General features: G+C 44.6%; 1 protein-coding gene across 1 annotated transcript in view; it reads right to left on the bottom strand.

Moving 5' to 3' along the window:
- LOC145415044 (metabotropic glutamate receptor 6-like) overlaps positions 1–27,342 on the bottom strand; it is a 172,353-nt gene that overhangs the window by 133,426 nt on the left and 11,585 nt on the right. Inside the window, 7 exon segments of the mRNA XM_080284460.1 lie at positions 292–572; positions 2,144–2,342; positions 7,589–7,710; positions 7,871–7,993; positions 16,364–16,628; positions 25,157–25,315; positions 25,525–25,646. Of these exon segments, the coding sequence (XP_080140586.1) occupies positions 292–572; positions 2,144–2,342; positions 7,589–7,710; positions 7,871–7,993; positions 16,364–16,628; positions 25,157–25,315; positions 25,525–25,646 (1,271 nt within the window).

Genomic DNA, 27,342 nt, shown 5'->3' with positions numbered 1-27,342 from the left:
ACGCTAAAATGAAAAAAAAAAAAAAAATTCACACATGTTCTCCAGTTAGCATATATAGTATACTATGCAGTTACAAACATCTCAGCTCCCTCTCCATCCTCCTAAAGGAAGATGGTGGAGTGTAAAAGGCTAACTTTCCAGAAGACCCTGAGACCACAACAACAATGGACGAAGACAATAACGTCTCATTCCAGCGTGTCAATACGTAGTGAGGCTACTCGGTATTTCTCAATATCATCAGTATCAGGTAAAAAGTGTTCATCATTACATCTTGGCAGTATATCGACCCACCTTGTGTGACTTGCAGTCTGGGCTGCGGTTAAAGATCCTGGAGATGCGGTTGGTCTTGGTCAGTATGGCTGCATAGCAGAGGGTGTAGCTGAAGCCGAGGAAGAAGCGCGTGAGGCCACAGGTGACAAGTGTGGGCGGGGCCACGATGACGAAACTCATGGTGAAGGAGAGTGTCACGCCAGCCAGCAGGATGTAGGACAGTTCTCGTGAGGACGCCTTGATGACAGGTGTGTCCAGGTTAACCCAAAAGATGATGCCCACCAGCACTGTGCTGAAGATGCCTGGAGGACAAGAGGCCTGGTCACTGATATTGCAACCAGAATTTGCTAGATTTGTGTCGGTAGTTGTAACTCGAGGTGTCCAAGAGAACAGTCTGTGGTCATGAGAATTGAATGTGTCCTTCAGGTGTGTGGTTAGTTGATATGAGTGGAGCACCTCTGAAATATCCTGTGCAGTATGAAGTTTAATAGAGCTGTATTTTGTAGTTCATAAGATATAAAACGTACAGTATTTGTTACAATAATTGTACCTTTGTGACAATGTGTGACCAATGATGGATTAACTTCTGTGTATTTGCACCTTATGTACATTATGCCTGTATTTATTTTTTATATTGTATTACTCGTGTTATGAACCCATACTCTTAACCTTGCATGCCGTATGTACGAGTACTGCATCCTAAGTAGGCTAGGTATGTGTGCTTGTGTACTAGTGTGTCTGCATGCCGTATGTACCCACGTACAGTACTTGTGCATTTGGGTAAACATGTGTGTCAGCCTGCTGTATCCTAAGCCCGTATATTCGTCGAGTAAGGAAGCTTCCTAGCATCTCATCCTTTGCGATTTATTTTTGGATAAGGGTGGTTAATTTCCCTCTGTACATTTTGTTTTTTTTTAATGAAAATTTTGACCATGTTTGAAGGATTTGTACAACACAGACGAGAAGAGTGAGGTGTAATAAGCAGAATAATTAACTTAGGAAAAGGTGTTAGGGAGCTTCCTTAACCAGCGAGAAGTATTCTTTGTGTTTGGTGCACGTTCTCCGATTTTTATGTGAATTTCATCACTAATACAATTTTTAAGCTGAGTCCAAGTTTTAATGTACTTTTTGGGAGAAAGTACTTCTTAAAAAGTTATGTTTAGGTTGGGTTAGTTAATATTTTTAATTAGGTTTGTGAATAATAATTACAAATAATATTTAAGTATAAAATTTATTTTACAATAACAAAATTTGAATGCTTGTTTGTTTAACGCTTAAACTCAGAAATGCACTGCAAAAGCTTCTTGAATATGTTTGTATTTTCGTATCTTGCATCTTTTGTTTTGGTGCACGTTCTCCCATTTTTATGTACATTTCGCCACTAATACAGTTCTTTTAAGGAGAAATACATATTGTACTTGAATATTATTTGTTATTATTATTAACTAATCTAATTATTATTATTATTAACCAGCCTAACCTAACAAAACCTTTGATAAAATAATCTCCCCAAAAATACGATCAAATTTAGAATCAGCTTAAAAACTGTACCAGTGACGAAATTTACATAAAAATCGAAGAACGTGGACCAAATACAAACCATCTGTCGAGTGTATAGGTCCTAGTGTCCAAGTGATTTTGTACCAAGTTATCTGCGATGTGCCAGTGCAGCGGTGTACTGGTGTGCTAATATGCCTGGGCTTGTGTGCGCTTGTGTCCCCCACGTGTTTTTGTGTCCGTGTGCCAGTGCCTCCGTGCAAAAATGTTCTTATGTGTAGTAGGTGAAAAGGGTGTGTGCTTGTGAGCCTACAGTAGGCTATACTGTATTGGTTACATGTATTTCTTTGACCGTGAGTTTGTCATCTCAACTCACCGAGACTGGCAAAGGCGAGAGAGGTGATGGCCCAGGGGTTGCGGTAGTCGATGAACTTCTCCTCCTTGAACACGCAGCTGCTGTGATCAGGGGCGGCCATCATGCAGGTGGAGGGGCAGTTTTCGCACAAGTGCGAGGTGCTGTTAAGGTACTGGTTTGTGTGGCAGTCCTCGCACCGCCAGCAGCAAGTGTCCTGCAGCTGAGGCAAACAAGACGACAGTAAAAGAAATGAACCATAAATACTTCTCCAGTCTCAGTTTGATGGCAAGAAGACAGTCCGTACATCGCCATAATACGTGCTGTGCAATTGTGGGCAAACAATGCATTCCACCAGGGCCGGTTTTAGGTGCAAACGGTACAAACGACGGCATGGGGCCTCCCTCTGTTCCCCCCCCCCCCCTCAAAAAAAAAAGAAAAAAAAAAAGAAAAAAAAATTCCATTCAGATCAAAATCTAGGTGAATAATAATATGAAAAATCATATTTCGTGTCTCATATAGAGCTAAGCAAAGGACCAAAGTCACTTGGAAAAACAAGTGTGGTGTTATTAGAACAGTCTGCTGAAACAAGTTACAGATCGTTCCCGATTCAAAAATTTTATGCAATACTTGAAATATCTATATATCTATCTATCTATTGCCAGACGCCACAATCCCATAAGGGGTGGCCATTTACTTTGAGTTATTTATTATACGGGGAGGGGCACTAACCCTCCACCAACCCACTTGTTGACACGTAGGGAGCACGTATGGTTTGGTTATATGGTTACCACCCAGCGTTGTAAATGGTTTCTTGGTTTACAGGAAACCATTTGGCTTGTCACTCAATGTAAAGCCACCTGTAAAGGAAAGAAAAGCAATAAGAAGTGACAGGAAAGATGGGAGAAATAGGAAGGAAGGAGGGCAGGCACAGAAAAAAAATGATAAAGGCTAAGGAAGAAGTAGGCAGCACTACATCAAGTGAGTGGATGATGGACGTCACCACCTACCACTACTTGAAACATACTATATACTGTGTATCTATCTATCTATTGCCAGACACCATAATCCCGTAAAGAGTGGCCATTTGACACACACACACACACACACACACACACACACACACATATATATATATATATATATATATATATATATATATATATATATATATATATATATATATATATATATATATATATATGCGTTAGTGGACATTTGTGCTGGGAGGGGGTTGGTGATAGCCAATACCCTCTTCAGGCATAAAATGATCCACAGGTATACATGGCGAGTGATGAGAAGGGTGGGTGGTGAACTGAATGAAAGGAAGGCAATGATTGATTATGTGTGTGTGGATGAAAGGATGCGAAGATGTGTAATGGATGCAAGAGCTTATGGAGGTTGGGGGAGTGGACTTTCTGACCACCACTTGGTGGTGGCCAGAATTAGAATTCAAGTAAGATGGAGGAATAGAAGAAGGGAAAGACGAGAGGAAGGAGTAGTTGCAAGGAGAGTGGAAAGGTTACAAGAGGATGAGAAAAAGGCAGAGTATAAGAGAGAAGTGGAGGAACGATTGGGCAAATATGAATTGGAGCAGATGGGAGACGTGGAAGGTGTGTGTAAGATATTTACAGAAGAAATATGTGCAGCATGTGATGTGGTGTGTGGAAGGAAGAGAAGACGGAGGGGGGTGCAATGAACAGCGTGGTGGACTGAAGAGGTGAAACAGGCTGTGGCACAAAAGAAGAAAGCATACAATGAATGGATGAGAAATAGGGGCGTGGAAGAAGTTGAGAGGCGGAAGAGAGAGTTATATGTAGAAAGAAAGAGAGAGGTGAAAAGATTAGTAAGAGAGAGTAAGTAGAGAGTGGATGAGGAATTTGGAAGGAATTTGAGTGTAAAGTGGAGGGACTGTAAGAAAATGTTCTGGAAAGAGGTGAAAAGAGTAAGACAGGGTGGAAGTGAGGTTAGCAGGGGAGTGAAAGATAAAACTGGCAGATTACTAGTGGAGAAGGGAGAAAAAGTGAGCAGATGGAGAGAACACTTTAAGGAATTCTTGAACGTAGAGGATAGAAGTAATGCGAGTATAAGTGGCTGGGGAATGGCTGGGAGAAGGAGGGAGGTGAGAAGACAGGAAGAAATCAGTAGAATAGAAGTTGTGGAAGCAATGAAGAAAGTTAAATCGGGGAAAGCCTCAGGAATTGATGGGATGTGTGGTGAAATGCTGAAGCATGGGGGAGAGATAGTAGTAGAATGGATGTGGAAGATGTGCAGATTGGCCTGGGAGGAAGGTAGAGTCCCGGAGGATTGGAAGTCAGGTATAATTATTCCCTTGTACAAGGGAAAAGGGGAAAAAGAAGTGTGTGGTAATCATAGGGGCTTTATCTTAGTATAATAGGAAAAGTGTATGGTAGGACACTTGTTGACAGAGTTAGAGAAAGAACAGAAATTAGTTGGAGAAGAACAGGGGGGCTTTAGGAAGGGAAGAGGTTGTGTAGATCAGATATTCATTCTTAGATCTTTAGTGGAAAAGTTTCTAGAGAAGGGAAAGAAGTTGTATGCAGCTTTCATGGATTTGGAGAAAGCATATGACAGGGTGGATAGACAAGGATTGTGGAAAGTGTTAAGAATATATGGAGTAGATGGGAAGTTGTTGAATGCTGTGAAGAGTATGTACGATGGTGCGAAGGCTGCAGTGCGTGTGGATGGTGAACTGAGTGAATTTTTCTCTTTGAAAGTTGGGTTGAAACAGGGATGTGTCATGTCTCCATGGTTGTTCAATCTGTACATAGATGGGTTAATAAAAGAGGTACAAGGCAGGGTAGTGGATGTTGGAGTGGCCCTGGTGAGAGAGGATAGTGTTTGGAAACTCCCTGTACTGTTGTTTGCAGATGATACTGTGTTGTTGAGTGAAGAGAGCTGCAAGGCTTGGTGGATGAGTTTGGGAGAGTGTGTAAGAAACGGAATCTAAAGGTGAATGTAGGAAAGAGTAAAGTGATGGTCTTTGAGAGAGGTGAAGTCAGTGAATGTACAGCGAGGTTGGATGGTGAGGAATTGGAAAATGTGAGTACGTTTAAGTACTTGGGTAGTGTGATGAGTAAGGATGGAGGTTTGGAGGGTGAAGTGCTTGAAAGGGTACAGCAGGGAAGAAAGGTTGCTGGTTCTTTGAAAGCAGTGATAAGAAACAGGGAAGTGAGCATGGAAGTGAAAAAGTTACTACATGACAGTATTGTGATACCAACTCTAACGTACGGAAGTGAAGCTTGGACGTTGTTGGAAGGACACAAGTCAAGAGTGAGAGCAGTGGAAATGAGTTATTTAAGAGGAGCCTGTGGAGTCACGTGGAGACAAGCTGACGAATGAGGATATAAAGGAGCGTTGTGGTGTGGATGTGGATGTGATAGGAAGTGTTATGAGGAACACACTGAGGTGGTTTGGGCATGTGGAGAGGATGGAGGGTGAAAGACTGACGAAGAGAGTGTATGTGAGTGAGGTGGATGGGGGAAGAGGAAGGGGGAGGCCGAGGATGAGATGGAGGGATGGAGTGGAGAGGGATATGAGAGAGGGGGGCGTGAGTTGGGAGCAGGGCAGTGGAATGGCGGGGGACAGGGCGACTTGGAGGCGATTTGTTTATGGCCACCCCAAACGGGATTAAGGCGTCTGGCAATAGATAGATAGATGGATAAATACTTTGGTTACCCTAGGGTACCTTCCTGTATTGTATCATCAAGATCCAAGAAAAAAGTGCAAAGAAATATAATAATAACACTTACGAAAACAATAAGCTTCGCCATGTATATGGCGAAGTTTAATAATAATAGCCAGACGACTGTAACGTGTTGGGTAAACACCAAAGAGAATATTGCTGACTGGCACAACTTACGTTTTGTGTAATAACTCAAAACCATTAGTCAAACTGTCACTAAGAATTATACAGACCTGGTCCAGGACCAGACAAATCTTCTAGAGCCAAGAAGTGCCTCGTTCATATATATATATATATATATATATATATATATATATATATATATATATATATATATATATATATATTCCTGTATGGAGGCGCAATTGAAAAACGGGGTTGTCCGAAATCTCGTAATGTCATGCAAGAATGACTCAGATTTTTTCCATACAAATGTTTGGAAAATATTTTATCACGGGATTTTCTTCCATGTTCATATATCTGAAATAGTTTTGGAGTAAATTAAGGTTGAAAATTCATGACCTTTGGACATTTTTGGACCTGTGAATATGAAAAGTAGGTCGTCACTGAAACTCGTTTTTGTAATAATTAAAAAACCGTTGATCAAACTGCTTCCAAAAAATGTAGAGATCTGGTCCAGGATCAGACAATCTTCTAGGGTCAAGAAGTGCCTCATTTATGTTTTGTTTTTTCCTGTACGGAAGAGCAGTTGAGAAACGGGGTGTCCAAAATCTCATAATGTCACGCAAAAATGACCTTAAAATTTTTTCAATATTTTTGGAAAATATCTTTATCACAGGATTTACTTCCATGTTCATATATCTCTGATAATTTTGGCTAAACTGTGATCGAAAATTCCTGATATTTGGACATTTTTAGACTGTGACCTTGAAAAGTAGGTCAAGGCCACTGAAACTGGGTCAGTGTAATAAGGTCATGATGCTGTATGTCAGTAAGTATGATGAAAATCGAGGACAAAAAGTGACTGCATAATAATAATAATAATAATAATAATAATAATAATAATAATAATAATGACATACAAAGATCTCCACCTATGGTAATAGGTGTCGATCAATGATAATCATAATAATGAAGCCATGCCTATTCGTGCAGTCCACAAGACAAGCTAAACTGTGCCTTTGGTTATTGTAAAAAATAATTTCAGTTACGTTTCTTTTGTGATTTTCACTGTTGGTCCATGTGTGATTTTTGTGTGTGTGACGTGTGTGTGGAGGAGGTGTGGTGCAGCTGTGAGGTGGAGAGGTGTGGTGCAGCTGTGTGGTAAAGAGGTGTGGTGCAGCTGTGTGGTAGAGAGGTGTGGTGCAGCTGTGTGGTGGAGAGGTGTGGTGCAGCTGTGTGATGTACTGTAGATGTGTGGTGCAGCTGGGTGACGGATAGGTGTGATGCAGCTGTATGATGGACAGGTGTGGTGCAGCTGTGTGGTGGAGATGTGTTATGCAGCTGTGTGGTGATGTTATGCAGCTGTGTGGTGATGTTATGCAGCTGTGTGGTGATGTTATGCAGCTGTGTGGTGATGCTATGCAGCTGTGTGGTGATGCTATGCAGCTGTGTGGATATGTGTTATGCAGCTGTGTGGTGGAGAGGTGTGGTGCAGCTGTGTGATGGACATGTATGGTGCAGCATTGTGGTTGTGTTATGCAGCTGTGTGGTGGAAAGGTGTGGTGCAGCTGTGTGATGGACATGTATGGTGCAGCTGTATGGTGGAAAGGTGTGGTGCAGCTGTAGTGGAGAGTACTAACCGGGATCTTGGCCTGGCCGGGAGAGCACTGGGGGCGACATGATGACGCAGGGAAGGGCTGGCTGGGCCGATACCGCAGCAACTCTCGGTCCAACGTCAGCTCAGCCTCGTCCTGCACGCTGTCTGGGGAGGCCCGGTGGTGAGACAAGGAAGGCATGGCACAGGGCTATTGTTTTATGACAGGAACAAGGGTACTGCAGTTTCGAGACTGTTAATATGAAATACATTATACATTTTTGCACATTAGTGTTTGTAAGATACTCAATGAAACTACTGTACCGACTTGTGTAAGTGCCGACTTGCCGCCAAGAGAAGGTGTGGTTCTTGAAGCGTTGGTAATTAAACACAGTATACCTCGGTGGACCAGACCCGTCCTGCCCGAAGCTAAAGCTACCATTGCCCACATCTGGCGCAAAGATAAATTGATTGTTAGGGGCACATTTACACTTATAATAAAAATTTTTGCCTGTGTTTAATGTCCGAAGATTATGCAAACACCCTTCATATGGTAAACCAGGTTAGTTCATCAGTATCTTTTGACATAAACTTTGCCAATGGTTACACACAAATAACTAACAAGGAATCCCAACACAGCGACATGTGGAAACAATGGCAAATTACATAATTATAGTAAAAAAAAAAATGTTCTTAAATATTCGTGTTCTGTCTTCTCTCCCTCTCACAGTAATATTTTTGTGTATATGCTTTAATCTAACTGAAATACCCGCGCAGTGGGGTGAGCCAGACACCATCACCCCAGGAGGAGAGTATGGGGGGGAGATACCCACCCCACTTGGAGATGACAGGGAGGCTGGCTCACCTGTCATACCTTCCAGGCGAGAGCATCCTATGTCCCTCGCATCCCGACACCCCTCTTCTCTACAGCCAGACCACCCAACTGCATGTAGGAAAAGCACACTACACTCCTGCGGAGGGAATGCTCGCCGGAATCGGGGTGGGACTTGTACTAACAAGCTCCCAAGCAGATCCTCGGACGCTGAGTCCCCTGGATCGGCCTCCTTTTTGAAAGAGGACTCAGGAGGAGCCTCGAGGGCTGCTACCCCCAGTAAGGAGCAGCATATGAGACATCGCTGTCCACCAGTGCTGTCTCCAGGGCAGGAGCCCCAGACCCAAAGGCCGGAGAGCAGTCGCCATCAGTGCTGTGGCCATAGCCAGGCGTATCCATCGGGTGCCTTCTCCCTGCCTCCAGAACCAGGGCCGGAGAACAGCCTCTCTCGGAGCTGTGGCAATAGCCGGGCGTATCCATTGGGCTCCTACTCCCAGCTGTCAGGGTCTGTAGTATCCGTAGGGTCGGCCCCCGGTCGTTCCCTCTTGGAACATATCCAGGCGCCTGCAGAGGAAGGTCCCTCCCGCCCCGACCACCACTCTGGGGGCAAAGTGAGGTTGCCCTCTCCCAGCCCCTCGACAAGAGAGGGCGACTCCTGCTCCTTTTCGGGGACCCGACAGAGTGGGCGTGATGTCCCCAAGGGTCAGTGTCCTGTCCTTGCAGCCTACAGCATTGCCGGACTCTCCCCGGGCGAGAGGCCGCAGCTCACCCCTGGCGGCCACCTCCCGACGGTGAGACTGCAGCCACCGGATCTGGCAGACCTCTCCTGGTGCCTGTTGTAGTAGCCAAGGCTCACTCCATGATGGCGGCCACAGCCCCTCCCTTACGGCTGCATCCCCAGGATGCAGCAGCGACTCACCCAGGGCACCACCCTCCCCACGCCCAACCCCAGCCCCGGGCCTCCCCCAATCCTCTTCTAGAACCCCGACAATGACTAAGGGCCGGCGCTGCGCAGCACGCCTCCTGGCCCTCTTCGGCCCTAGCCCAGAGTGCCCTACCTCCTGCTGGGCTGCAGCAGCTAGGGAGCCGCCCACTACACTACCTGCCCACTCCTCGAGGAATAGTGGCAACTTCACGGACCACCCGCCCCTGTACTACTCGCCAGGCAGCCCACCTTCCACGCCCAGCCGACACCTGAAGCTCCCGGCATAGTCCCTGATGTCTCATGGGCTCTGTCCTTCCCTCCGCCATAATCATGAGTAATAGACCTTCTGTTTATGTATTTCCTCAGTGCAGCCAGATCCCTCCCCCTCCTGTCAGTGCGGCCGTTTCCACAGTGTTGACCAACCCTCCCCCCCAGTGAGATCACCCCCCTGCATACCATAGTGAACTCTATTACTCATAACCCTATCAGACGGAGTGCTCGACATCCCCTTATACGGGACGATTTCCCTACAGTGATGAACCCTCCCCAGTGTCGCCCCCACAGAACAACAGACGTCAGTGTAATATTCACCTGTGTGTCCTCCCTCCCTCCCCGGACCCCCAACCCCCACCCCCACGTGAATCTACCCTCCCTAGACTCACTGTCCCCCCCCCTTGTTGATAATCCGAGTAAGACATTATATATACCCGTCCAGTGCAGAGCATGTATGGACTAAGGTTAGCTAGGGCTTCGTACATGTCACGAGGAAATATTTTATTAGCCAGGGCCTCGTACATGTCCTGCGCCTACCTAAGCTAAGGGTCAGGATATATACCTTCATACGTGTCACGCACCCCTTCCCCCTATCCCTGTCCTCGTGGGACCTACCCTCCTTGGACTCATTAACCCCCCCCCCACGGTGACCGGCGTAAGACGTTATTCTCGACCCATGTAACGTGTATGTAGACTAAGGCTAGCTAGGGCCTCGTCCATGTCACGCGGATATATTATATTAGGTAGGACCTCGTACATGTCACGCGGATATATTATATTAGCTAGGACCTTGTACATGTCACGCGGATACCTAGAATTAAGGAACTGGATATATATATTGTCCTACGGGCACATTGGATATACTGAACTGTGTTGTCTGTGTATACTGCACTTCACTTGCCTGACATAGCTGTGGAATATTTACTGTGACACTGTATGGACATAACCTCATATCAGAAAGTGTAACTCCGCGGAAAGGTCAGACTTGCTGAGCTAGGTAGACAGCCACTGTTGTAAACACTATTTTCAGTCATTGTAACTCCTCTGTTTTGATCATAGAACGGTGTGGGTATTTGTTCTTGATAATATATAAGTGTGCCTTTGACCCGTGGTGTTTGTATTTTCCTTCCTTGCTGATACTGACCCGGTTAGGAATAAAGAACCCAGAACCGCACCGTGTCTGGAACGGAGAAGTCGGGGACCAGAATACGCTGCATAACACTAACCAATCAAAATAATTCAAGCTGGAGCCCGAGAATCACGTGGATGACATTAATTCCACTGTACAAGACAGTGCTCATCATTTGGATGTGTGTGTGGTGGAGGAGGCTGACTATGGACGACTGAAAAATGAGAAGCACCGGTATTTGAATCACACATTACCGATGTTTGATATAGGTTATTATATTTGGGGGAGGGGGTCCATGACCTTGAACAGTGGCGGCCTTCAAGAGAGGGGGGGGGGGAGTAAAGCAAGAGGAGCGAGCCTTCTAAAGCTGGCTTCTGTAAGCCCTCTCAGATAAATGCTTTTGAAATCAGGCCAACATGTTGCCATACACAGTTGGTGATAGATACCATAGTATTATTTAAAGGTTCAAGATGCAGTATTCTCAATATCACACACAGTTTGTTTTTAATAGCCAATTATATATGGTGTGTGTCATCTTCATAGTCACTCATCGCAAGCTGTAAGGAAACATATTTCTAAATTTTCCTGGAAATGAAAAAAACAAAAAATCGTTACTAAAGTCGACATATTTGATATGTTTTGATAAAGTCACACCACAGAAGGAAGCTAGGGTGGCCAAAACTCATCATATAAGTTGTGAGACTATGTTACGAACTTAGCAACTTGAGTCTTCATCCCGATTATTAGTAAGCTGCAAGTGAATTCTTATGTGTCCTAACTTTCACGAGTTAAAGTAAAAAAAATTACGCTTTTATTCACTTTCCAGTGATCATTATATGTAAAATAAATGCATCCATCGTAACATCAGTATTAACGTCTTATTTGAGTTTTTTTTTTTTCCTTACAACCTAAAATACGTCCTCCTGTAAAGTCTGTTTCCATGGGTCTTCATTGTATTTGAGGAGATCCCCCCCTCCGCATTTCAAACTACTGTAAACATTATCAAAGTTTTTTTTTTTGTTTGATTTAATAAATATACACTACGTTATTGTTTCCGACTTTCTGTGTCAGGTTCATGTATCAGTATAGTACAGCAGTGTTCTTATAGCAACACTCGACTAGTGCACTGCAAACACCTTTCACGCCCTTGCCTTAGTCCTCTGTCTCTCCATTCCTTTTTGATTTCACACAAACATTTAACCACACGATTTAGAGTGTCTATGTTTTCATTAACCCCCAAATGACATGTCGATTCATATGATTTACCCTGGGTATTGCTAGTTGCTACATGATTTCACTAGCCGCAGGGGAGCCTCACGTCGTTCGGCAAAACATTATTGCTGATTAATTTATATGGGTAAATACATTACAGTACATACACAAAGGTTCAGCGACAGTGTATGTAGAGAATATCTGTGCCATTCCTTACAGGACGCGGTGAAAGGAAACACATAGATTTAAATATTAGGTTAACAAATCAAAAGCCACTGTATTAGCCATTCCTTCATATGATAGTACGTCTACTGGACTATGAATCAAACTGTTCAATAACTGGGCACTGCTTTTTAATGATAAACTTTATATGAACTCTATGATAACGTACCAGAGTTCCCATGTAAATTTTTACAACGTTCTCCAGCGTTCACCATACTAGAGATAAGATACTACAGTCTGTATGTAATGTTTAGTGAAAAATCCACTCCTTTTGTGGTAAAAAAAAAAACATTAGTTTCAAAGAAATTATCTTTTAAGGGTATCACATTAATTAGAAGATGTATCTGTAACATCTACCTGTGTTCTGAATGTTGATTTTTAATTAGTACCAAACTAACCGTGTCATTTAGGATAGCTCGAATGAAGTCTTTTTTTTTTCCCGTTCATTAAGAACCATAATATATGAAAAGGCAATGAAGCTTAGTTCTGGCGGCGGACTTGTGTCCTGGCTCATCGTCTGTTCCTTCCCTATGGTATATTTTTTGTTTGTTTACGTGTTTACAGCTACTTATTATTTTTATATATTTTACCTACCTCCAGTCTTACTGCTGTCAGCTCGATCCATCTTTGCTCCACTGCCTACTTTTCTGCTTTTGTTTTTAGGTCTCCACACTATGGCGGAGACCTCTACTCTGTTGGCTCAGATTCTTTTTTTTTTTTCTACGCACCTCTCATTCCTTTATTATATACTTCACCAGTTCGCTTGAGACTTAAGCTGCCCACACACGCAGAGGACTGGCATCACGATTCTGTGAGGATAATCATTTGTGGACTAGCCTTAAGGCTTGGCATCATAGACGAAACCCCACACACGCTGACGATTGTCGTTAAGGATTGGCATGAGGACAGACATCAAGGCGCCAGTCGTCTGCATGTGTGGAGGCATCTCGCGCCAGTCGTCTGCATGTGTGGAGGCATCTCGCGCCAGTCGTCTGCATGTGTGGAGGCATCTCGCGCCAGTCGTCTGCATATATAGTCCAAGAGCTTGTGGGGAGATACCTGTTGAAAACTTCAGATCTTTCAGTGACTGTCCCGTTGCAAGAAACCTCAGGGTTCCAGCTTGCCTCTCCTCTGCTGATATGGATTTCCTCATTGCTGTATCTTTCTTCGTTATCACCGGGGAAACCAGGGTTAACATATCTGAATGAATCATCAGTCATCCTTAAGTAGTTTTTAAAATTATCAGGGTTATTTTCTCACAGTTCATCCAGCAACACCGTATGAGAAAGCTTGTCTCTCTTTTTTAGCCACGGTTTTGCCCATAGTCGACGTTTTTTATGACAACGTTCTTCTTCAGATTCGTCACTTATTAGCACTATCAGTAAAGCACTCTTCTGTCTTTTACTTAAAGCCATGATGTGCAACTGATGATGAGCAGATGCAGACAGGCCTCTGTGTGCACCAGACGACTGTCGCCTTAATGTCTGCTCTCATCTGCTCTCATGCCTCCACACACGCAAACGACTGGCGCCTTGATGTCTGCTCTCGGTCTGCTCTCCCTCCCTACACGCAGACGATTGGCTTCACGTGGCCTCAAGCGACTGGCGCGAGCCGTCCCCTACACGCAGACGATTGGCGTCAATGACGCCAATCCTTTCCCGGCCTCACGTGGATTTATAACCAGACGTAATTCCATGAGGCCGGATAATTCCATCTGACGATTGGAATCAGGCGCCCACAGACGGTGACGATTTTGTGAGGACTGGCCTCTTGACGCCAATCCTCACAAAATCGTGATGCCAGTTCTCTGCGTGTGCAGCTTTATCCTTGGGCAAATAATCTCAGACTTTTTTATTTATTTTTTAAAAGTAGCCTTTTTGAAGGGATTTAACAAAAGTCACACCATACAAATATCAGATTTTGTGATGCTATTTTTTTTTTAGTGTGTTCGCAAATTATCATGGCAATCTGCATAGAAATATGCCGGAGCGCTGAAGCTGAGTGGAACCATCCTCAGTGTTGCCAACCGTAGGGACATGTCCCTTAACCTAGGAGCTTTTGCCACCTACTCTCAAAGGCACAGGGACGTAAGGACGTGCAGGCAAAATTTGGACATTCATTGATAAAGCGCATGCGTCGCACATGATTCAGCCAATCACAAAGTAGAATTTCAAACGCTCCACGCTAGGGCCCGCAGGTCCTTCGTCTCCAGCCATGAACTGTGAAGGCTGCAAAATTAATTAATTCAGGACCTGTAAACTGGTAGGTAAAGGCATTATTTCGTTTTTACACCCGGTTAGGTTAGATTAAATGAGGTTCGGTTAATGTCAGGGGGGTCTGGGGGACGAAGCCCCCCAGTTAGGAAGCATGGCCAGGGCTGAGGGGTCTTGGGGGCGAAACCCCCCTGTTAAGAAACACAAACTCCTTTAGAAGCTTAAAATTATATTTTTCCGAAGGATTTTAGTGTTTTTCGTATGAATTTGTTACCAGTTTCAGTCGGAAATCACTCGTTTTTGCGTTTCCCCACCCAAAACCCCGCTTTCCCACGGGTCCCCGATTATTCTTGGGGGGGTGGGGTAGGGACCGCAAAAAAAAGTGATTTCCGACAGAAATGATTATCAGATTCAAACGAAAAACACTAAAATCCTTCGGAAAAATATAATTTTAAGGTTCTTTGGGAGTTGGATGTAGATACGAAAATTTAGCTTTTGTGCAGCTATAAAGTCCCTCCTTCACTTACTCATTTTCTGCTGTCCTGATTGTGAATGAAATCTAACTACGCAATGCTAGAAGTGTTATAATCTGTTTCATCGTTGCAAGGTTAAATATCCACAGCCAGTATCGTGGCAGGAAATACGACATCGCTGTTTCTTTACTATTCTGACATCGCTCTACTTATTTACTATTCCTCTTTCATATAATATATACCTTGTATTTTCACCCTCTCATGATCATCATGAATAATGAAAGGAACTATAGTCGCGGCGCGCGAGTCTGAGGGTGTTATTATCGTGCTCTGGCAACCTACCCGTCAACAGTGCGTCCGATTTCGTGTATAATATGATCTGCGTGTGATTAGTGAATAACGTTCGTGTATAATAATATTCGTGTATAGTATGTTCATGTATAGTAATATTCGTGTATAGTATGTTCATGTTTAGTAATATTCGTGTATAATATATTCGTGTATAATATGATTAGTGTATAGTATGGTATGAAATCGGACGCACTGTTGACTGGTAGGTTGCCAGGGTACGATAATGACACCTTCAGACTCATGTGCCGCGACTAAACTGTACCTAGGTAATGAAACACATTCTCAAATTTACTGTACTGAAAACAAGCTGTGTAGGCAAAACTTTTTTTCCTATTCTTAATTTACATGAGGAGTGTAGAAAACTGGATGTATATTGAAACATAACCTTTCTCTCATAAACATTAAATAAATGTCACTGCGTTCATTATTTGGTTCTCCTTTCTCCATGAAGCTTATTGATCACTTCATAACAAATAATATGTGCATTTCTTGTTGAAAAATGGGTTTAATTCATGTAGGGACAGACTAGGGACTCTGTATGTAGGGACACGTAGGGCTTCCCATGATTTCTTTGGGGATATTTGGACCAAAAAATGAGTTTCCGGGTTGGCAACACTGACCATCCTGTATTTCCTTGGAGATGTCAACAATTCTTTAATGTGTCTATTTATGGGTGTCTGTTTCCCCCTCCTTTCCTTAGTGCTTTCCCTCTTTCCCAGTTCTACTTCTCCCCTAAGCCTGTGCTCTGCCTCCTTTGTGAATGCCTGCCACTGTGCTTGTAATTTCATCTATAAGTCTGCACTGCAGTGCAATTCTGTTCCCATACCCCTGCCCTCCACACCCAAAGCTTTATATTTCTGACCAACTTCAGAGAAATTTTGAGTGCATGCGCAGTGGGAAATGAGACATTCTGACCTGGTTGTCTTTCTGTTTCCGAATGGAAAATCACATACTTACTATGCATACATACTGGAGCACAGGATGCATAATGTGAAAGCTATGAAAAAAAAATTTCATTAAGCATCATTGTAATATTGAAACCGTTGTACTTCTGCACTATCTTTCCCAGACGGACTCTAGGAAAGTTAAGAAAAGCGAGTGGCCAGTTAATATATTGTCCCATTTTTCCTGTACAAAAAGTGTAAGGGATATGTCCCCCTCATTCACCCAGCAGTCACCACCCATGCTCACCAGGGAAGCTGACGTCCTGAAGGTGAGACAAGAAGTGAGCGCCGTGCATGTGGCCGTGGCTGAGACCACCGTGCACCATGCCCTCGCACATGCCCGCCACGCCTCCACATTCCTCCTGCCACATGGCATGCAGGCCCCAGGCAAACGCATAAACGGCATCACGGACGAAGTGAAGCCACGTCTCCTGCCGGTACTCGCCCGGGGCAGTGGACACGGAGGGTATCCTAGAAATGGAAGGTAGCCTACGGGTTAGAAACATATTGGTCTTTCATACACGTAAAGAATGTTTCTCTGCTTCAGTCTTTTGCCAAAGAAATTTAATCATCAATTATCAAGTGATTAATAATGTGGTACGTGAAAATAGTTATTCACCATCAATAACCTACACTTAATTTCCACTGAAAATTAGTATGAATAGGTATATTAATGAGAATGGTCATTGTGTGTGGATCTTGTTATTTTGGAGTTGAAGACAGGATTGGGGATTGATTGGCACTAGAAATGCCCATGAATTATGGTGTTTGTAATAGGAGACATGAATAAGAGAGTTGACGTTAGCAGTGTGAATTAGATAATGGGTCAATTTGAAGTGCCGATGGAGAATGATGATGGATGGCGAGTGAATGACGTGTGTCAGGAATGAACACTATGCATTAGTAATTTATATTTTCAAACAGAGGGCAAACGTACGTGGTACGGAGCGACTGGAGGGAATGTTGATTATGTGCCTGTTGAGTGAAATATGCCTGGCAGCGTTGCTGTCACGAATGCAGTAAGAGACGGGTGTAATGATTTTTCTGACCATATACCAGGTAGTCGTGGAATGTACCGTGAAACTGAGAGGAGCGTGGAGGATAAGGGGCGAAAGGAGTACTCACAATGAAAGACTGAAAGTGGAGAAGCTGAGAAACAGCAATAACGGGTGCACATGAACTCAATGAGTTGGGAGCAAAGTGACTTGTGGGGTGCTTACACGGTTTAGGCTGGGAATGCTCAAGCTGTATGTAATGGCAAAAGGATATCAACGAGTAGGAATGGTACAGCTTTATGGGATGTGGAAGCCGAAAGAGCAGTGCAAGAAGAGGAAAAGGGTACTGATGTGAGATGTAAGAAATGAGCTTTAATGAAGAATGGAAGGAATATAATAACTCAAGAAATGAGTGGAGGTTAATTAACAGAGAAAAGTAGAAAGTTACTGATGGAGTAAAAGAATAATTAGTGTAAACAATAGTCAACTGGCCTATAGCGCACTCTGCCATAACATTAACCATATACAGCGAGGAATGCGCTTATTCCGGTCCTTCAAGCTACGGGAACATGGCTATATCCACCACAACGCGGATATCAGCCCCCATCAGGCCCCATCTGGCACTGCAGACACGCTGTCTTTCACTTCACAGGCCATGGGACTATTGAGAGGATAACTGGTGTGGGTGATAGTGTAATGTGGATGACCTTGTGTGGCGATGGTGTAGTGTGGATGACCATGTGTGGCGGTGGTGTAGTGTGGATGACCTTGTGTGGCGGTGGTGTAGTGTGGATGACCTTGTGTGGCGATGGTGTAGTGTGGATGACCTTGTGTGGCGATGGTGTAGTGTGGATGACCTTGTGTGGCGGTGGTGTAGTGTGGATGACCTTGTGTGGTGGTGGTGTAGTGTGGATGACCTTGTGTGGCGATGGTGTAGTGTGGATGACCTTGTGTGGCGATGGTGTAGTGTGGATGACCTTGTGTGGCGGTGGTGTAGTGTGGATGACCTTGTGTGGTGGTGGTGTAGTGTGGATGACCTTGTGTGGTGGTGTAGGATGATGATGTAGTGTGGGTGGTGGTGTGGTGTGGTGGTGTAGGATGATGATGTGGTGTGGGTGATGGTATGGTCTGGGTTGATGGTGTGGTCTGAGTGATGGTGTGGTCTGGGTTGATGGTGTGGTCTGAGTGATGGTGTGGTCTGGTTGATGGTGTGGTCTGGGTTGATGGTGTAGTCTGGTTGATGGTGTGGTCTGGGTGATGGTGTGGTCAGGGTGATTGTGTGGTCTGCTTGATGGTGTGGTAAGGGTAATGGTGTGGTCTGGGTGATGGTATGGTAAGGGTGGTGGCGTGGTCTGAGTGATGGTGTGGTCTGGATGATGGTGTGGTCTGGGCGATGGCAAAGGGTGATGGTGTAGGTGATGATGTAGTGTGATGGTGTGGTCTGGGTGATGGTGTAGTGTGATGGTGTGGTCTGGGTAATGATGTAGTGTGATGGTGTGGTCTGGGTGATGGTGTAGTGTGATGGTGTGGTCTGGGTAATGGTGTAGTGTGATGGTGTGGTCTGGGTGATGGTGTAGTGTGATGGTGTGGTCTGGGTGATGGTGTAGTGTGATGGTGTGGTCTGGGTAATGGTGTAGTGTGATGGTGTGGTCTGGGTAATGGTGTAGTGTGATGGTGTGGTCTGGGTAATGGTGTAGTGTGATGGTGTGGTCTGGGTGATGGTGTAGTGATGGTGTGGTCTGGGTGATGGTGTAGTGTGATGGTGTGGTCTGGGTGATGGTGTAGTGTGATGGTGTGGTCTGGGTAATGGTGTAGTGTGATGGTGTGGTCTGGGTAATGGTGTAGTGTGATGGTGTGGTCTGGGTGATGGTGTAGTGATGGTGTGGTCTGGGTGATGGTGTAGTGATGGTGTGGTCTGGGTGATGGTGTGGTCTGGGTGATGGTGTGGTCTGGGTGATGGTGTGGTCTGGGTGATGGTGTGGTCTGGGTGATGGTGTGGTCTGAGTGATGGTGTAGTGATGGTGTGGTCTGGGTGATGGTGTAGTGATGGTGTGGTCTGGGTGATGGTGTTATGTGGTGGTGTGGTCTGGGTGATGGTGTGGTCTGGGTAATGGTGTAGTGTGATGGTGTGGTCTGGGTAATGGTGTAGTGTGATGGTGTGGTCTGGGTGATGATGTAGTGATGGTGTGGTCTGGGTGATGGTGTAGTGATGGTGTGGTCTGGGTGATGGTGTAGTGTGATGGTGTGGTCTGGGTAATGGTGTAGTGTGATGGTGTGGTCTGGGTAATGGTGTAGTGTGATGGTGTGGTCTGGGTAATGGTGTGTGATGGTGTGGTCTGGGTAATGGTGTAGTGTGATGGTGTGGTCTGGGTAATGGTGTAGTGTGATGGTGTGGTCTGGGTAATGGTGTAGTGTGATGGTGTGGTCTGGGTAATGGTGTAGTGTGATGGTGTGGTCTGGGTAATGGTGTAGTGTGATGGTGTGGTCTGGGTAATGGTGTAGTGTGATGGTGTGGTCTGGGTAATGGTGTAGTGTGATGGTGTGGTCTGGGTAATGGTGTAGTGTGATGGTGTGGTCTGGGTGATGGTGTAGTGATGGTGTGGTCTGGGTGATGGTGTAGTGATGGTGTGGTCTGGGTAATGGTGTAGTGTGATGGTGTGGTCTGGGTAATGGTGTAGTGTGATGGTGTGGTCTGATGTAGTGAGGGTGTGGTCTGGGTGATGGTGTGGTCTGGGTAATGGTGTAGTGATGGTGTGGTCTGGGTAATGGTGTAGTGTGATGGTGTGGTCTGGGTAATGGTGTAGTGTGATGGTGTGGTCTGGGTGATGATGTAGTGTGATGGTGTGGTCTGGGTAATGGTGTAGTGTGATGGTGTGGTCTGGGTGATGGTGTAGTGTGATGGTGTGGTCTGGGTAATGGTGTAGTGTGATGGTGTGGTCTGGGTAATGGTGTAGTGTGATGGTGTGGTCTGGGTAATGGTGTAGTGTGATGGTGTGGTCTGGGTAATGGTGTAGTGTGATGGTGTGGTCTGGGTGATGGTGTAGTGTGATGGTGTGGTCTGGGTAATGGTGTAGTGTGATGGTGTGGTCTGGGTAATGGTGTAGTGTGATGGTGTGGTCTGGGTAATGGTGTAGTGTGATGGTGTGGTCTGGGTAATGGTGTAGTGTGATGGTGTGGTCTGGGTAATGGTGTAGTGTGATGGTGTGGTCTGGGTGATGGTGTAGTGTGATGGTGTGGTCTGGGTAATGGTGTAGTGTGATGGTGTGGTCTGGGTAATGTTGTAGTGTGATGGTGTGGTGTGGGTGATGGTGTAATAACTGTTTAGTACATTTAAGGCCAGTTTTAGATGGCCAGGGCTGGCTTGGGAGGTCATCAGGGGTGGCTTTGGTGGGGGTCTTCACTCTCAGTCGTTTTTCCCATCGGTTCTGTTTATCCCAAGAGACGGATTTGTATCACGTTGTTTAAGTTGCTGACGAAGAAGAAGCGGTGCCAAGGCTCAGCAAACCCGTCCGCGGCAGTCATTTTAGTGCTCACGTATAAACACAATGCGATACCTGGCCAAAGATGTCACATATCAAATTTGGAGTAAATCGGGTGAAAATTGACGATTTTATGCCCATCTGAAATTTTAGGCCCGACCCACCTAACATTGACCCCTCTATAGGTAACTTGGGGGTGACCCCCCTGATGTAATGAGGCATGTTATAGGATGCAGATTTGAAAGAGGCACCTTTAGGTTTTGGTTTCATGTTGATATGACGAATTTGGAAGGAGTTATGACAAAAAAAAAATTTTTTTGCCCGTACATTTTATATATATATATATATATATATATATATATATATATATATATATATATATATTTGGGGGGGCCTAGAGCCTGGGCCTTGGCCCAATTTGGCCCATAATTTAATCAGGTGATCAGGTCATAGTCCATCATCCCTATAATTTTAGGTGAATTCGCATCAGTAGTTTTCGCATAAAGTTGTTCACAGACGGACAGACAAAGAAACAGACTGACAAACCAAGTGAAAACAACTCCTGTCCCCGAGCCCCGTCGGGTCGGGGACGGGTAATTAGCCGCACCGTACGCGAACTGACTAAAAGCTGGAAACTACTTTGGAAGATGTAGGAAAATATAAACTGGGCGTGGAAAAAATCGTACAGGTGTGATGGTTGAGGGTGGAAGAATACGAGCAAGTGAAAGAGAAATAAGGAGTTGATGGAGAGAAATTCTAAAAGTGATAAATGGGAATGAGAATAGAGTGCAAGTAAACATAACTGGCTTTGGTGGTGCACAGGGAGAGAATGTGGTGTCTGTATGTGACAGTAACGGAAGTGAAGAATACGGTAAAGAGAGTAAAAATTGGGAAGGCTGCAGGAGTTGATGAACTATATGCAGAGAAGATACAACGTAGCTGAGAGTGATGAAGGAACTATTTGTTGGATATATCCCAGAAAGCGTGGATGACTGGAGTTGTATCAGCCGCCTGCATGAGGCTGTCACTGGGCTTTTGTACAAAAGTAAATGTTGTAGTAGTTGCTTAACCCCAGTATATCTGGCCATGCAGACCCGCTGACCACAGGTAAGCAACTGTTTCTGTGGGGCTGTTCTCTAGATACAATAGAAAATATATACCGAGTACGGATTTGGTGTCCCCTTATGGCAGACAGCGCCTCACCAGGGTCGGACCAGGGTCCCACTCAAAGTGAAGTGCAGGGAGATACAGTATAAGGAGGTCTGACGCGTGGGTGGACGCCGAAGCAGTTCCACCCAGGGATCACAGCGCCACCACGCGTAGGTTCCTCGTGAGCGCAACAAAAAGTAAAAAAAAAATAATCGAAACCACTACAAAACCATGGGCAGATCCAGGGGGAATGCTGTAGTGGCCCGGGCAACACCCCCGCAGTTGGAAATACAAATGTCATAGGAGAGAGAGAGAGAGAGAGAGAGAGAGAGAGAGAGAGAGTTATGTAATTAAAATAAAATATAATTAGACTGAAATCTAACCGGCATTTTAAGACTCTGACAGACCTGTTACAACATTTAAATATGAAAATGATTCATGCTTTCCATGCATTCGTGTTGTTTCGCCTCATCTACACTCGACCAGTCACCAGTTTTGAAAACGAAAGGAGTTTCAACGTTTCACGAGACCTTAAGACATGGCTGCATATTTTGGTTATGCAAGGAAAGAATCAAAGGCCATAGCCCGCAAGATTATTCGCTCTGAGAAAAAAAATAAAAAGATAACAGAAAGCCCAATGACGAATGATTGGCTACAAGGACTAGAGTTAATGAATGTTCACGAGCGAGCGTCATTTGACGTTTCTGAAGTTATTGCTCACTTTAGCAGATTTCATAGAGGTCGAATGTTGTTCTTGAATGTACTATAAAATGAATAATCTCTGAGAACCACAGTCGATCAAAACATATTTCGAATTTAACTGAGTTCATTTCATGCTGTTATTTTCGAAATGAACGGATCTTCAATTTGGCTCTCTGTTGTTATCGCCTGCCTGTAGAAGGCGGAACGATAATGTTTATGCCTGCCTCTGTGTGTGTGTGTGTGTGTGTGTGTGTGTGTGTGTGTGTGTTCCCACTATATCTTATGAACGGCTTGAGCTTCCAACATGAAACTTTCAGGGTACCAAGATATGGCCAAAATCTTGGCCGAATTCGAAAATGGGCACTCGGGGTCAAGGTCAAGGTCACCAAAATGGTCGCTAAAGGTGAACTAGTTTTTATCGCTCGTCTTTAGCACCATTATATCTCATGAACGGCATGAGCTATCAACATGAATCTTAAGGATATCAAGATATGGCCTAAATCTTGGACTTGGCCAACAGAATATTCTGGCGGGCGATTAGCATTCGGCTCCCGAATGCTTCTTTTCATTTTTTTTTTTTGGCTTGGAAAAAACGGTTTGCTGGCTCCTGGCCTTTGGTTCCTTCGTCCTTGCATTAAAAAAAAAATAATAATAAAATAAAACAAATACCGCTTTACAACAGATTTTAAAATTCAATTTACTTCCATTATCACAGTGCATCAGGATGCCTCTTTTTTCTGAAAAAAGTTTGAATATTAATAATTTTTCTTGAGAGATCATAAATACCTGATAACACGGCATTCTTCCTTACAAATATCTGTACTCGTATGTGCAAAGATTCACTGATAATACACTACGGTATATGGAGGGTGTATGGACACTTATCATTTTGTTTTATGAACCCTCACGTACACTGCATGTTTTGCTTTTGGCTGGTCTTACGTACACACAACAAAAAAACTATCGTTACACCTTCTGCGCGATATAAAATGACACACGAATGAAGGTTTTTGATAACAGCCTCCTCTATTGGTATCCCTGCGTGCGTTTGTTGCATATTTATTAGAAGCTATATCCATTGCTTCTCCCATGCATATTTCTACCTCGTCCTATTTGGCAACTCACCCACTGTCAGGCTTGCCAACCCTAGCGAGACAGCCAGGTTGTTCAGTATGAAACACATCGGACCCACCTGTAACGATAGTTGTTTTGCTGTGTGTACATGATCGAGTTCATCCATAGCCAGGCTTAGAGCAGGACGTCACTCAGCCTCCCTCAGCTGCCGGCTTAAAACTGGGTTGGGTGGAATCACAGATGACCCTTGCCAACCCTGTAGGGTAGGCCCACCCAGAATAACACACATAATGGAGCACTGTACATGTCACACCAAAACGCAGACACAACATTAACGGCGTAGGGAACATGAGACAGTCCCGTAAGGGCAGTTGCTTATCTGCGGGTCTGCTCGATCTAACAGACCGGGGTTGAGCAACAACAACAACAACTTGCCCATATTTACATCTTTGATCATGATATGGTGGAGGGCAACACCCTTATATTATTCCTGCATCCTGCCCTGAAAACCGTTACTGCAAAAAGTCTGCTGAATGCTGCAGGGAAATTATGCGGTAGAAAAATTATGGAGAAAATACGGGATATATCTGAAAGTCTGGTGAGAGATGAACAGGGTGGTTTTAGGAGTGGCAGCGGATGTGTAGGTACTGCAGTAAGGCTGATAGTGGAGAAAACACCTGAGAAGGCAGAGGTTATGAGAGGTTTTAACTCCAGTTGTGGAAAGAGGTGTAGGGATAGTAATTTTGGTGACTAGAGCATCACAAGTCTGATGCATGCTGATGATGCTGTTTGGCATGCTAATTGTGAACAGAGTCTTTGCAGATCAGTTCAGAATTTTGTGAATGTCTGTGAGCGACGTGGGCTGCCCAGATGGTAATAGAGAAGGTGAAATGCCCTGCGTGATGTGTTGGTAAATGGAGAGAGACTTAATGGGTGGGTGAGGTTTAGTACTTTAGGGAAATTATGGAGAAGTTAGGTAAATGTACAAAGTGGAGAGAAGAGTGGCTCAAGGCAGATGTGATTCGTGAAAGGTGTGGACTGAGGACGTCAATTAATACCAGGGTAGAAGGGAGTGTGCTTAGATGCTATGATCAAATGGAGAGTAAGATGTAGACAGATTGGTGAAATGTGTTTTTGGTAAGTGTGAGGTTGAGAGGACTCATGGTAGAAGAAGAAGGAAAGGAAGAGGTGGAGAAATACGGTAAATGAAAGTGCGAGAAAGCGAGGTATGGATGTTGAGGAGTCAGGAAACAAATTGGTTGGATGAATTATATGCTGAGAAGCATATGACAAGGTTTGGCACCCAGTTTATAACTTGACAGTCCACGGAATGGCTATTTGGCTCGTGAGGTGGGCCCAGGATGCCGGGGCTTTAATGATGTGTGGGTAATTGTGTGCCTCATTTTTACTGGGCATACCACTGATGGTTCTCCCACCTGAATACTTTGTCTTTCACTGTATCTGGATGTAATCTCATCTGTCGTTAGTTGGGAAACACTGTAAGGATAATAATGATGACGATGATGATCAGGGAAAATATCGTGTGGAACATGTAGAGGGAAGTTTAACAGAACTGCATTTATAATCATATACAAATATTTTTTCAAGTGAAAGGTACACTTTCCCTGACAGCGCAGGTACTCACATCATTCGGGGGCGGCGCTGGTTCCAGTATTCCGCGAACCATGGGTTACGGGTGTTGGTGGCTGGGGTAAGGCGGCTGAAGTACTGGTTGAAACCTGGCACCGTCCTGGCCAGCGGCTGCACAGCTATGGCTCCCTCCGTCACCGCCTCCACGTTCTGCGTGGCAGCGGAAATAGGTAGAAATATAACACCTCATTTGTGCAATTAAACTGCAAAAAGAGTCATCAAGGATGACTGACACAAAAGCTTTGGTTGTAATACAATTCGGCAAGTAATTTTTAAAATCCCAAATCTGACAAAATAGCATAATTTGATAAAAAACGAGATCATAAGAATATAGATGGAGAGCAAATATGTAAGCGTACCTTAGGTGCAGTGTAGGTCCAGCCGTCAGAGCCGAGCCACACAAAGCGGGACTGGAGACTGTGGTGTTCAACTGCCTGCAGGAGGCGCTGTGCCACCTTACGCACCGCGAACACCACCACCACTGACACATACACACACAGTTTCATTTATATGTATGCAGCTGATGGTAAATGTTAAATAATGAGTAAGCATTCAGCACAATATACAACATTAAACAGCAGATCTCCACTACTTTATATATCTGGATTCTGGCCAACTAAAATGTAACTGCTCCAGGCAGTGACAGAGCTTATGGAAGAGGCTGTACGTGACTAAAGGATGCAGACTTGTGAACAGCAATGAAATGACATACTAATGCACTCTTAAGTGTCTGACTCCAGGTGGGACTGAACCCTGATTACAGTTATTAGTGCGTGTCCACACGTGTGCTTGAACAAGCCCTGGCAACATATAAGCAACACAGTAACGAACACGCTGCAAACACGTTGGGAACAGCAGCGTCCAGATCATCTATCTATCTCTCTATCTATTGCCAGACGCCTCAATCCCGTTTGGGGTGGCCACAAACAAATCGCCTCCAAGTCGCCCTGTCCCCCGCCATTTCACTGCCCTGCTCCCAACTCACCCCCCCCTCTCTCATATACCTCTCCACCCCATCCCTCCATCTCATCCTCGGCCTCCCCCTCCCTCGTTCCCCCTCCACCTCACTCACATACACTCTCTTCGTCAGTCTTTCACCCTCCATCCTCTCCACATGGCCAAACCACCTCAGTGTGTTCCTCAAAACGCTTCCTATCACATCCACATCAACACCACAACGCTCCTTTATATCCTCATTCGTCAGCCTGTCTCTCCATGTGACTCCACAGGCTCCTCTTAAATAACTCATTTCCAGTGCTCTCACTCTTGACTTGTGTCCTTCCAACAACATCCAAGCTTCACTTCCGTACGTTAGAGTTGGTATCACAATACTGTCATGTAGTAACTTTTTCACTTCCATGCTCACTTCCCTGTTTCTTATCACTGCTTTCAAAGAACCAGCAACCTTTCTTCCCTGCTGTACCCTTTCAAGCACTTCACCCTCCAAACCTCCATCCTTACTCATCACACTACCCAAGTACTTAAACGTACTCACATTTTCCAATTCCTCACCATCCAACCTCGCTGTACATTCACTGACTTCACCTCTCTCAAAGACCATCACTTTACTCTTCCCTACATTCACCTTTAGATTCCGTTTCTTACACACTCTCTCAAACTCATCCACCAAGCCTTGCAGCTCCTCTTCGTCTTCACTCAACAACACAGTATCATCTGCAAACAACAGTACAGGGAGTTTCCAAACACTATCCTCTCTCACCAGGGCCACTCCAACATCCACTACCCTACCTTGTACCTCTGTTATTACCCCATCCATGTACAGATTGAACAACCATGGAGACATGACACATCCCTGTTTCAACCCAACTTTCAAAGAGAAAAATTCACTTAGTTCACCATCCACACGCACTGCAGCCTTCGCACCATCGTACATACTCTTCCCAGCATTCAACAACTTCCCATCTACTCCATATATTCTTAACACTTATCACAATCCTTGTCTATCCACCCTATCATATGCTTTCTCCAAATCCATGAAAGCCGCATACAACTTCTTTCCCTTCTCTAGAAACTTTTCCACTAAAGATCTAAGAATGAATATCTGATCTACACAACCTCTTCCCTTCCTAAAGCCTCCCTGTTCTTCTCCAACTAATTTCTCTGTTCTTTCTCTACCTCTGTCAATAAGTATCCTACCGTACACTTTTCCTATTATA

Source organism: Coenobita brevimanus, chromosome 101 (assembly GCF_032717465.1).
Source record: "Coenobita brevimanus isolate Jiangsu-jjx chromosome 101, ASM3271746v2, whole genome shotgun sequence".
Lineage (NCBI taxonomy): Eukaryota > Metazoa > Arthropoda > Malacostraca > Decapoda > Coenobitidae > Coenobita > Coenobita brevimanus.
Note: the sequence above shows the minus strand (reverse complement) of the source record. Positions and strands in the feature narration are given on the sequence as shown.